Source organism: Dendropsophus ebraccatus, chromosome 4, assembly GCF_027789765.1.
Source record: "Dendropsophus ebraccatus isolate aDenEbr1 chromosome 4, aDenEbr1.pat, whole genome shotgun sequence".
Lineage (NCBI taxonomy): Eukaryota > Metazoa > Chordata > Amphibia > Anura > Hylidae > Dendropsophus > Dendropsophus ebraccatus.
Genome location: NC_091457.1, coordinates 135,722,913 through 135,735,407, shown reverse-complemented (window position 1 = coordinate 135,735,407; position 12,495 = coordinate 135,722,913). Strand labels below are relative to the sequence as shown.

General features: G+C 51.2%; 5 protein-coding genes across 5 annotated transcripts; 2 read left to right on the top strand and 3 right to left on the bottom strand.

Annotated features, from left to right (window-relative positions):
- The first annotated feature begins 3,033 nt into the window (after positions 1-3,033).
- Positions 3,034-3,380, top strand: LOC138789963 (histone H4). Its single transcript, XM_069968841.1, has one exon. It carries the CDS (start codon positions 3,034-3,036, stop codon positions 3,343-3,345), a length of 312 nt encoding a protein of 103 aa, XP_069824942.1. The 3' UTR covers positions 3,346-3,380.
- Positions 3,381-4,483: 1,103 nt separating this feature from the next.
- LOC138789962 (histone H2B 1.1-like) lies at positions 4,484-4,979 on the bottom strand. Its single transcript, XM_069968840.1, has one exon. It carries the CDS (start codon positions 4,932-4,934, stop codon positions 4,554-4,556), a length of 381 nt encoding a protein of 126 aa, XP_069824941.1. The 5' UTR covers positions 4,935-4,979; the 3' UTR covers positions 4,484-4,553.
- A 164-nt stretch (positions 4,980-5,143) lies between these two features.
- On the top strand, positions 5,144-5,661 carry LOC138789961 (histone H2A type 1). Its single transcript, XM_069968839.1, has one exon. It carries the CDS (start codon positions 5,240-5,242, stop codon positions 5,630-5,632), a length of 393 nt encoding a protein of 130 aa, XP_069824940.1. The 5' UTR covers positions 5,144-5,239; the 3' UTR covers positions 5,633-5,661.
- A 2,017-nt stretch (positions 5,662-7,678) lies between these two features.
- On the bottom strand, positions 7,679-8,184 carry LOC138789960 (histone H3). The gene has a single exon (XM_069968837.1). The coding sequence runs from the start codon at positions 8,163-8,165 to the stop codon at positions 7,755-7,757; it is 411 nt and encodes a 136-aa protein (XP_069824938.1). The 5' UTR covers positions 8,166-8,184; the 3' UTR covers positions 7,679-7,754.
- A 941-nt stretch (positions 8,185-9,125) lies between these two features.
- LOC138789959 (histone H1B-like) lies at positions 9,126-10,060 on the bottom strand. Its single transcript, XM_069968836.1, has one exon. The coding sequence runs from the start codon at positions 10,009-10,011 to the stop codon at positions 9,340-9,342; it is 672 nt and encodes a 223-aa protein (XP_069824937.1). The 5' UTR covers positions 10,012-10,060; the 3' UTR covers positions 9,126-9,339.
- Between the last annotated feature and the right edge of the window lie 2,435 nt (positions 10,061-12,495).

The following is a 12,495-nucleotide window of genomic DNA, read 5'->3' as shown; positions in this document are numbered from 1 at the left end:
TTGGTCTGTATATAGTGTATATACAGTCATTATGTGGTGACCACTCTATGGCAGTAATATTGGTCTGTATATAGTGTATATATAGTGTCATTATGCAGTGGTCAGTCTATGGCGGTAATATTGGTCTGTATATAGTGTGTATAGTGTCATTATGCAGTGGTCAGTCTATGGTGGTAAAATTGGTCTGTATATAGTGTATATAGAGTTATTTCCGCCATAGAGTGACCGCCACATAATGACTCTATATATACACTATATACAGACCAATATTACCGCCATAGAGTGACCGCCACATAATGACTCTATATATACACTATATACAGACCAATATTACCGCCATAGAGTGACCGCCACATAATGACTCTATATATACACTATATACAGACCAATATTACCGCCATAGACTGACCGCTGCATAACGACTCTATATACACTATATACAGACCAATATTACCGCCATACAGTGACCGCCACATGATATTGGTCTGTATATAGTGTGTATATAGAGTCATTATGTGGTGATCACACTATGGTGGTAATATTGGTCTGTATATGGTGTATATATGGAGTCATTATGTGGTGGTCATGGTGTGTGCTGGTCTGTATATAGTGTCATTATGTGGCGGTCAGTCTATAGCGGTAATATTGCTCTGTATATAGTGTATACAGAGTCATTATGCAGTGGTCACTCTATGGCAGTAATATTGATCTGTATATAGTGTATACAGAGTCATTATGGGGTGGTCAGTCTATGGCGGTAATATTGGTCTGTATATAGTGTATATAGGGTCATTATGTGATGGTCACTCTATGGCGGTAATATTGGTCTGTATATAGTGTATATAGAGTTATTATGTGGTGGTCACTCTATGGCAGTAATATTGGTCTGTATATAGAGTGTATATAGAGTCGTTATGTGGTGGTCACTCTATGGCAGTAATATTGGTCTGTATATAGTGTGTATATAGGGTCATTATGTGATGGTCAGTCTATAGTAGTAATATTGGTCTGTATATAGTGTATATAGAATCATGTGGCAGTCATGGTGTGGTGCTAATATTGGTGTGTATATAGTGTCATTATGGGGCGGTCACTTTATGGTGGTAATATTGGCCTATATATAAGAAAAGTTTTCTTCAATAACGGTATGGAGGTAATACTTGGTCCTGATAGAGTGATTTTTTATTTTATTTTTTAAAACAATGCATATAAATAGTTTTTGTGTTTACACCACTAGCAGCGGTCCTGACATGTAGCGGCAGTCCTGACATGTAGCGGCAGTCCCCGCAAGTAGCGGCAGTCCCCGCATGTGGCGGCAGTCCCCGCATGTGGCGGCAGTCCCGGCATGTGGCGGCAGTCCCCGCATGTGGCGGCAGTCCCCGCATGTGGCGGCAGTCCCCGCATGTGGCGGCAGTCCCGGCATGTAACCTTCTGAATTGACTCAATGTGACTAAGGGCAAAAATTGTCCTAACCTGGCCGATATCGCTCTGTGTATATAGAGACAACTGTAATCAGCTGATCATTGTCTTTTGGCAAGTGTAAAAATCATTGTCTGATGATTGTGCGTATAACATAATAAAGCTGTTACTTACCTGATCATGTTCCCCGGTGTCCTCAGGCCTTGTCTGTTTGTTACGGCCAGTGATTGGCTGAATGGCCGATCACTTCAGAGAGAGGACCAGAAGTGAAAGCTGGGACTGGGGGATCCCACAGACAAGGCCTGAGTACATCAGGGAATGTGGTCAGGTAGTATATATCTTCATTGTTCACTATATACAGCAAGGGCTGCACACACATCACTAATAAGATATATATATATATATATATATATATATAAAATCTCATCTGGCCCCATCCTCCCCATACACAGGAATGTTCGGCACAGCTGAGCGTTTCTGTGTTCTCTATAGGAGGGGTAAGCCATAGCCAGACAGATCTGATGACGGCTTGTCTCTCTGAGAACAAAGAGGTTGGATGTTGATTTTCCATCAAGCCCAACCCCATATGTCCACTGATATCATGTCAGAGGACTGTACAAAGTGCCCCATTCACCTTACACTGATGGCCGAACCCACCACGAGCAGCAGGTACCACCAACAAGTGTATGGGAACCTTAAATTGCTGCTACAATATTTCAGCATTTGGGGCCCCACTTTGCTCAACTTTGCCCAGGGCCACATTTAGTCTAAAACCGGCCCTGACCGTACTCTATACTGATCATTTTTCTCATGTAGCTCCGAGAGTGTGAATGTCTTTCTGCACTAATTCTCTCCGATGCCGGAACATTGTCTTCAGCAATCACTGCTTAAAGGGGTAGTGCGCCAATTTTTTTTTCTTTCAAATCAACTGCTGCCATGAAGTGCCAGAGATTTGTAATTTACTTCTATTAAAAAATCTCAAGCCTTCCAGTACTTATCAGCTGCTGTATGCCCAGCAGGAAGTGGTATTATTTCCAGTCTGGAGAGCAGGAGAGGTTTTCTATGGGGATTTGCTCCTTCTCTGGACAGTTCCTGACATGGACAGAGGAAGCAACAGAGAGCACTGTGTCAGACAGGAAAGAAAACACCACTTCCTGCTGGACACACAGCAGCTGATAAGTACTGGAAGGCTTGAGATTTTTTAATAGAAGTAAATTACAAATCTCTGGCACTTCATGGCAGCAGTTGATTTAAAAGAAAACATTTTTTGGTGCACTACCCCTTTAAGCCCTTCCCTGCTGTGCACCGGGAGCAGAGCGACCTTACTGCCCGTATAGGCCCCACAGATGTTACCACAAGGAGCCACCAAATCCTTCGGATCTCCGCCATTTGAAGCGCGAAAAGAATAGCAGCGTACAGAAGTAGAATGAGCGGGAAATTCAAAAATCCCCAACGACATGTGTTCAGCCAATCAGCAGTAAGGGGAGGAGTCAATAATGTAAATTAAAGGAGGAAACATCCCATTGCTTTATGTTCTCTATCAGGTCCGCAAGAGTGCTATATAAGAAAGGAGCGCGAGCTGGGGAGTCACACTTGTTTCCATGTATTCAGAAGATGTCTGGTCGCGGTAAAGGAGGGAAAGGACTCGGTAAGGGTGGCGCCAAACGACACAGGAAAGTGCTCCGGGATAACATCCAGGGCATCACCAAGCCTGCCATTCGCCGTCTAGCTCGCAGAGGAGGCGTCAAGCGTATCTCCGGTCTCATCTACGAAGAGACTCGCGGCGTTCTGAAAGTCTTCCTGGAGAACGTGATCCGTGACGCTGTCACCTACACCGAGCACGCCAAGAGGAAGACCGTCACCGCTATGGATGTGGTGTACGCCCTCAAGCGCCAGGGCCGCACTCTCTACGGCTTCGGAGGTTAATTCTACTGCTCCTCCCTGAGTTTCATCTTTCTACCCCAAAGGCTCTTTTATGAGCCACCCACATTTTCAATATAAGGCTAAAATCCTGATCTGGTGTCACAGCTGCCCTGATCGGTGTAATGTACCGTATATTCTGGGTATTATAGTTATCAGTCAGCTCGCTGAACACCCGGTAGACTGATTAGACTAGGTGTAGTGTTGAGATCAAAATAAAAATTGGCATTAAAGGGTTAAAATCGTTTGAATTAGAGTACTGCATGTGGGCGGAGCTATAGCCTTGCTGTATGACGCTCATTGGCTGATCGCCAGTGCTTTCTAAATTCCCGCTTGTGATTTCTTCCCCCCCCCCCCCATTTATGTGACGTCAGGATGAGGGATTCTCCTGTGGTTCCAGTCGGCGTATACAGAAGAGGAACGCGGGGTGTATAATCTGTATATACCTGCGATGTGGAGCTCCGAATCCTTATTGTACGGCACTTGATAGCTGGAAAGAGTTAATCACACTCTCCAGTGGGCTGGGCTATACACAATACTTCATCCTCATAGGCTGTATCTATTTTCCCGCTCCCCAGAATGTCCAAGGTCTGTGACTCCTCCTCTCCTCCTCCTGTAGTCTCTATTATACTGCCCACCAGCATAATGTGTTTCCGTCAGATAGAAAAAGAAAATGATCTGGGTATACAGTTTATCCGTGTGTGTGTGTGTGTGTGTGTATATAGTGCTAACTACAGCTCTGGATGCATCTACAGTTATGGAATCCTCCCCCAGATTACCGAACTGCTGGAATAAACCGCTGGGGGATTAGAGGTCTATGGGGGATGTGCTCTGCCCGGGACGGGAGGTGAATGGCCGGACACAGAACTGATGAGATCCCCGATGCTGTTATACACTAACCGGGGAATCCATGGAGGACGGACCAGAATCTTCTCAGCCGGACAGACGTTTAGATTAACCCCTGCTTTCTCCGGGTCATCAGCCGAGCCTAAAGCTTAACGATGTGGCCATACAATGCAGTGATGTAACCTGCAGTCACATCATCCGCAGCAGCAGCAACAGCAGCACAATATATGCTGTACGAAGATGCTGCACTGATAGAATAGCGGAGATACTATGGGAAGACACAGAAGCTAGAGCTCTATAGTAGACAATGTGGGTGGCTCTTAGAAGAGCCTTTGGGGTGATAGAGAAGAGCAGGACACGGGAGCAGATCACTTGGCGCTGGTGTACTTGGTGACGGCCTTGGTGCCCTCGGACACGGCGTGCTTGGCCAGCTCTCCCGGCAGCAGCAGGCGCACGGCGGTCTGGATCTCCCGGGAGGTGATGGTGGAGCGCTTGTTGTAGTGAGCCAGGCGGGAGGCTTCCCCTGCGATGCGCTCAAAGATGTCATTGACAAAGGAGTTCATGATGCCCATGGCCTTGGAGGAGATGCCGGTGTCAGGGTGGACCTGCTTGAGCACCTTGTACACGTAGATGGCATAGCTCTCCTTCCTGCTCTTCTTTCGCTTCTTGCCGTCCTTCTTCTGAGTCTTGGTCACGGCTTTCTTGGAGCCCTTCTTGGGCGCCGGGGCAGACTTGGCGGGATCAGGCATGATAACGCACGGTACTCCTTCACACAGAGAGAGAAGAATGCTGCTCTCACTCCCTCCGCAGCCGCATATATAGGCAGCCTATGTAAATGAGCACTGCTGGCTGCTGGCTGTGCTACTGGGGGACACGTCATATGTCCCGCCCAGTGAAGTTCATTGGTTCTCCTCCAAGTCCTCACTGCATGGGTAAGAATCCAAATCTATCCAATCACAGGAGCCGGAGGGCGGAGCAGGAAGATATAAAAACCAGTAGAGCGGGCGGCAAGGCTACATTTTTCTCTTAAACGGTAGAAAGATTTACCTCTAGGATGTCTGGACGCGGTAAGCAAGGAGGCAAGGTTCGGGCAAAGGCCAAGACTCGCTCATCCCGGGCAGGCCTTCAGTTCCCAGTCGGTCGTGTGCACAGACTTCTCCGCAAGGGTAACTACGCAGAGAGAGTGGGCGCCGGTGCTCCCGTCTATCTGGCCGCTGTGCTGGAATACCTGACTGCTGAGATCCTGGAATTGGCCGGCAATGCCGCCCGGGACAACAAGAAGACCCGCATCATCCCCCGTCACCTGCAGCTGGCGGTGCGCAATGACGAGGAGCTCAATAAGCTGCTGGGTGGGGTGACCATCGCCCAGGGAGGCGTCCTGCCCAACATCCAGGCCGTGCTGCTGCCCAAGAAGACCGAGAGCAGCAAAGCGGCCAAGAGCAAGTGAGTCCCTCCGGTACATCTGCAACCCCCAAAGGCTCTTTTAAGAGCCACCCACATCTTCTGTACAACAGAGCTGGTACCGAATAGAATATTCTGCGGTTCCCGGTCTATTATATGGCTAGAATAGATGTATAAAGCACTGAGTGTACGGTGCATGTTAGCGAAAGGTTGCGGTAATTCTGGATTCGTTTCAGCGTTATAACTCCCAGTGTGTGTGTGTGTGATCTATGATGGGGGAAGATGTCAGACTCTTGTGCTTCGCGGTACACGTAACTGACAGACCGCAGAACATCAGCACCGCAGAAGCCGTGGTCGCTACCATGTTCTCCCGACCGTTCTCATCTCCTTCTACAGCCCCAGAGCTGACTGCAGACGAAGGGTTACCCGATATATCTGCTGGGAAGCATAACCCCCATCATCCCACATCCGCCTCACTGCCTTAGATCCTCCTCCTCCTCCTCCTCTTTGTTTTCCCGTTACATATCGCTCTCTCCTAAGAGGAATGTAGCCGCAGATTCATGGGGGGACGAGCAGCAAAATTTCCAGAGCTCAGATGATCGGCCAATAAGCAATTAGTATCCGGGCTACAGAGACGTTGGTTAGTTTGAATTTCCCGCTCATCCGGCTACAGATGTCGCCACTTTCAGCATGATCCCCGACTCTTGCTTTCCTGCTAAAAAGTCTTATTGAAGCACCGTATGCCCACAGAAGCAGGTGGTCTCCACTCTGAGCTGTAGCATGTCCGGCCCCTGTATGCAAGGGGAGAGGCCTCCAGGGTGCTGCTGGAGTTGCTGGGGGACAACCTACTCCTGGTGTCCCTGCTCGGGCTGTGTGGGAAGCTCTCCTCTGCTGTAGCCCCTGCAACTTCTACTGCAAGACCGACAGTCTGGAGATGGTATTCATCTCCTGGGACCCCAACTAGAAGAAATGTGACAGCTCATCCTCAAGGACGTTCCCTGGCTGTTACTGCTATAACAGGAGGCTCCTAGGAAGTTGGAATCTTTGGAATACGTACAGAGTTTCCCACATTTCCTCACTAATCTTTATTATGTTCCAATTGGGTCAATAAGAACGCTCAGAAGCTTTTGACCCCACATCACCATTCAGCAGCGACACTAGGATGTTAATCAGCATTACATTGTAAGCTCTGCAATGGTGACATCTTATGCTGTTATAAAGCTCATTATCCTGAGCTTTAGAACAGTAGAAGATGAGGCAAGATACACGGTGTACAGTGTCATGCTAATTGAAATCCTATTGTGGCTTCTAAATGGTGCTGTGGAGTGAGAAGCTTCTAAGCCGACAGAAACAAGTTCATATAATGCTATCATCTACAATAATCACTATTTCTACTGCCCCACTGATAGAACTGCGACACTCATCCCCTCCCCAAAACTTAAAACAGGCCCCCTTCCCAGGTGCAGACCCGATCCTCCTCATCCTTCTAGTGCTGTTTAAAAACTTTACCCAGCACTTTAGACAAACCCCCTCCCCCAATGTATAACCCACCCTTCCCAGCTCTTTAAAAACACCCCCACCCCTAAAAACCAATTCATCATGTTGGTTTCTCTGATCTAGCAAGTTTAACATAATTAACTTTTAAAATGCAAGCGATTAAAAGCTTTCTATAGTCATTGATTATAGTTATGGATTAGGAGTTCGAAACCCACCTGTTTCTTGTCTAGAAATTGTGCACAGCCTGTCAATCATCATTAAACTATAACAAGACTTTGTGTAAATGAATCAAAGATGATTGGTGACTACAAGAGATGAATGAATGAATGAATAAATGAATGGAATGTGGTACAGAACTAAAGAAAGCCGATGATACAACGTGGAAGAGATTGTGAATGGGTGATCGGGAACTATTAGCGTCAATTATGCGGGTTTTTTTTGTTACGATTTTGATGGAATCCCGCTATATATAGAGGATAGTAGAAGTAGCCGTCACTACAATGCTCCCCCGGCCTCTCATCTCTATATGCAGCCCCAGGACTAACTGCAGAGGAAGCATGAGCTTACGCAGAGCCCCGGGAATGCTGGCAGAGTCGAGGTTACGCTGTTTTAGGAAGGATTTGGTGGCTCTGAAAAGAGCCTTTGTGTTGTATGTGTAACCCGGGTAAGTTCTAAGCCCTCTCCCCACGGATCCTGCGGGCCAGCTGGATGTCTTTGGGCATGATGGTGACCCTCTTAGCGTGGATGGCGCACAGATTGGTGTCCTCGAACAGTCCCACCAGATAAGCCTCGCTAGCCTCCTGCAGGGCCATCACCGCCGAGCTCTGGAAGCGAAGATCGGTCTTAAAGTCCTGGGCGATCTCTCTCACCAGGCGCTGGAAGGGAAGCTTGCGGATCAGCAGCTCGGTGGACTTCTGGTAGCGGCGGATCTCACGGAGAGCCACTGTACCGGGGCGGTAGCGATGCGGCTTCTTCACTCCACCCGTAGCGGGAGCGCTCTTCCTGGCAGCCTTGGTTGCCAGCTGCTTGCGGGGAGCTTTCCCTCCGGTGGATTTACGAGCTGTCTGCTTGGTCCTGGCCATTGTCGCGCACACAGAGAAGAAGACGCTGTGATATGATGTTAAAACGGCAGAAGCAGGACATTTATACTTCTGGATTCGTCCTCATTGGCTCATATAAACCACACCCCTCACATTTATTGGCTAATTCGTAAAGTCCGCCAAAAGTTTTGTGACGTCATTGACCACAACAGGAACGGGACCCTCTCTGAGATTGGACGTAGCTTCCTGCTCCGGTGACTCGTTAGGCACAGAGCGGTGCTAAGCCCCTGCTCTTTACACCAAGTCACCAGCACTCTGATACAAGCGCACGTTTAGAAGCGGAGTGCTGTCCCTAGACAGACGCCCCCGGCTTTGTACGGTACAGCGCCCCCTATCATCAGCCTCCATGCTTGGCTGCACTGGCTTATAAATCACAAGCAGGGGTGATTTGCACAATCCCCAACCACTGTGGCCCGCACCCAGACGCGGGTTACAGTCTCACCTGTTATGCCGGTGTGGGGACAATGTGTGCTCCATAACTTCTGTAACCCTCGGCCTTCCCCATTAGATCCTGGCCTCTAAGCTCGCGGTCTAGCAGTCCACAGTCCTGTGCTAAACACTGGAGAACGCCGGTGCGCCCTTATCCCAACATGCCTAACTAACCTCTGACAGCGAGCACATTATTTTCTTAGTATACAGCCTAAAGTTTAACACCGGAACAGTCACATGATTTGCTGCCTTGTCTACTTAGCCATTACCGGTCCTGTTCTCCCCCTTGATGTTGGGGGTATCCTTGCGTGCTACCCATATCTTTAGTTGCAGCATGCCTCTTGTTCTTACCATTGTACAACGCTGAGAATACACTTTACGGTTTAAACCCCTGAACAGTAGCTGGTGGTTTACACGGCTACACAGAGGTCAGTACTAGGATGCAAGACTTTCTCTGAATGTACGCCGGGGGCTTTAATCGCTAGCTATAATCGCTGTAGTATTCCCCCTATATAAACTCTATCAGCTGTCTACACACGTCTAATATCAGCCCCGTGTTGTCCTTCTCTAGCGCGTATGCCAGCCCAGGGCCAGTGCTCACAGGCACCAACTCCTCCTACAAAAGCCCTCCCTTCCTGTGCCCATCTGTGGTCATGCAGCTCTGCCGGGAGAAGTTGGTGGCTCTGAGAAGAGCCTTTGTGGGATATGTACAGGAAGAGGATGCAAATTATTTCTTAGCTGCGCTCTTCTTAGCAGCCTTGGGTTTGGCCGCCTTCTTAGCTGGGCTCTTGGCCGCCTTGGGTTTGGCCGCTTTCTTAGCTGGGCTCTTGGCCGCCTTGGGTTTGGCCGCCTTCTTAGCCGGGCTCTTCTTGGGCTTAGGAGCAGCCTTCGGCTTCTTGGGACTCTTGGCCGCTTTCTTGGCAGCGGCCGCAGCAGGCTTCTTGGCTTTTTTCGGGCTCTTGGCCGCGCTCGGAGCCTTCTTCGGCTTCTTGGGGGATTTTGCCGGTTTCTTGGCGGCAGCCGCTGGCTTCTTCTTGGCCGCCTTGTCCTTACTCTCCAGCTGTTTCTTGTTGAGCTTGAAGGAGCCGGAGGCGCCGCTGCCTTTCACCTGGAGCAGGGTTCCCTTGGTGACCAGCCCCTTGATGGCCAGCTTCACGCGGCTGTTGTTTTTGTCTACATCGTATCCTCCGGCAGCCAGAGCCTTCTTCAGGGCGGCCAGAGACACCCCACTGCGCTCTTTGGAGGCAGACACGGCTTTGACGACTAGCTCGGAGACGCTGGGACCGGAGGGTTTCTTGCTCTTCTTGGCAGCCTTTGCAGCTGCTTTCTTTGGCTGCTTCTTGGATTTGGCGGCCGGCTCGGCGGGAGGAGCGGCGACTGGTGCGGTTTCTGCCATCATGTACAGAGACGCAAAATTATCCTGAAAGCTATAATGCTGAAGCCGGAGCTGGCGGAGCTTCTTATAGTTACAGCGTCTGCCACTGATTGGCTGCTAAACTGCCATCGTCCTGAGCTGCTATTGGCTGACTCTGAACACAGGTCCCGCCCCCATCCACTCTGGTTGTATGCGATTCCCCGCTCCCGGCTTGTGTTTCCCTGCCCGGAATAAGAGCTCTTTACCGACTAGAACCGGACAGATGCGCTCACGTTCCCACTGTGTCCCCGTTCCCCGACATCCTCCCTAACCGATTATACCCGTCACGGGCAGGGGTGTTGGGCGGGAGCAGGGGGGAGGCCCCGGGATCTCCACCATAGTCTTCCCTTTCTACACTTCTCTCTGTGTTCGGGGGGATAAATCTACAGCAGGGGCACGTGCCTTCTATTCCCGGCACCGGTCACCATCACACGCATCTTTACCACAATCGCCACCGTCCTGGGAGCTGATTGCAGGATGCGGAGACGGCCTGGAGCTGCTGAAAGCCCGGGAGGGTAACACAGGCGGCCGCCTCCGCTCTGGTGTCTGCCTTTTACACTGCACTCTACACGGCGGCATTTTACTCGATAAGAAGCAGCCACATTGTTTCATCTTGTGTGCATAAAGACATAAACAAGTTCCTTTCCCTTTACTGACTTGGAGATGATGAGGGGAGTTGTGCACAAAAAGAAATGATGGGCTTTCTCTGCTATCAGATTTCTGGCAGCTGCACGACCCATAACACCCCAGATCTCTATAGTCTAGAGCAGTGTTTGTCAACCTGCGGTACGCGTACCCCAGGAGGTACGCGCCGCAGGCTGAGGGGGTACGCCGGGAGGTGGGGGGAGAAAATATTTTGGGTGCCGGGACACTGCTATCACCCAGCAGTGTCCCGGCACCTATCCCCGCCGCTTGTCTCACATCCTTCCCCCAGCAGCAACCTTACCAGCTTTCTGTGGGGTACAGGACATGGTGAGGCTGCTGGGGGAAGGATGAAGTCCGAGGTCACAAACCAGCAGCCTCTCAACTCACTGTCTCTGAGGCCCTGCTGGTCCGGCCGCCTGCGTGGACAACAGCCTGCCGCCGCATCTCCTCTCCGCCGGGTCACCTCAGGCAGCCTGTTCGGGATTCGTCCCCAGGCAGCCTCACGCTCTTCCCCCGCGGCTCCCGGATCGGGTTGCAGCGTCCAGCCGGGGGCTCCAGGAGGATATGCGGCAGCCTGGGGACGAGATCCCCCCATCATCACCTCTCTCCCCCCTCCACCTCCTCTCTACCCCCATCATCACCTCTCTCCCCCCTCCACCTCCTCTCTACCCCCATCATCACCTCTCTACGCCCATCATCACCTCTGTACCCCCATCATCAGCTCTCTCCCCCCTCCACCTCCTCTCTACCCCCATCATCACCTCTCTACGCCCATCATCACCTCTGTACCCCCATCATCAGCCCTCTCCCCCCACCACCTCCACTCTACCCCCATCATCACCTCTGTACCCCCATCATCAGCTCTCTCCCCCCTCCACCTCCTCTCTACCCCCATCATCACCTCTGTACCCCCATCATCACCTCTGTACCCCCATCATCAGCTCTCTCCCCCCTCCACCTCCTCTCTACCCCCATCATCACCTCTCTACGCCCATCATCACCTCTGTACCCCCATCATCAGCCCTCTCCCCCCTCCACCTCCTCTCTACCCCCATCATCACCTCTGTACCCCCATCATCAGCTCTCTCCCCCCTCCACCTCTTCTCTACCCCCATCATCACCTCTCTACGCCCATCATCACCTCTGTACCCCCATCATCAGCCCTCTCCCCCCCTCCACCTCCTCTCTACCCCCATCATCACCTCTGTACCCCCATCATCACCTCTCTCCCCCCTCCACCTCCTCTCTACCCCATCATCACCTCTCTCCCCCTCCACCTCCTCTCTACCCCCATCATCACCTCTCTCCCCCCTCCACCTCCTCTGTACCCCCATCATCACCTCTCTCCCCCCTCCACCTCCTCTCTACCCCCATCATCACATCTCCCCCCCCCTCCACCTCCTCTGTACCACCATCATCACCTCTCTCCCCCCTCCACCTCCTCTGTACCCCCATCATCACCTCTCTCCCCCCTCCACCTCCTCTGTACCCCCATCATCACCTCTCTCCCCCCTCCACCTCCTCTGTACCCCATCATCAGCTCTCTCCCCCCCTCCACCTCTTCTCTACCCCCATCATCACCTCTCTACGCCCATCATCACCTCTGTACCCCCATCATCAGCTCTCTCCCCCCTCCACCTCCTCTCCACCCCCATAATCACCTCTCTACGCCCATCATCACCTCTCTACGCCCATCATCACCTCTGTACCCCCATCACCTCTCTCCCCCCTCCTCTGTACCCCCATCATCACCTCTCTTCCCCCTCCTCCTCCTCTCTACCCCCATCATCACCTCTCTACGCCCATCATCACCTCTCTCCCCCC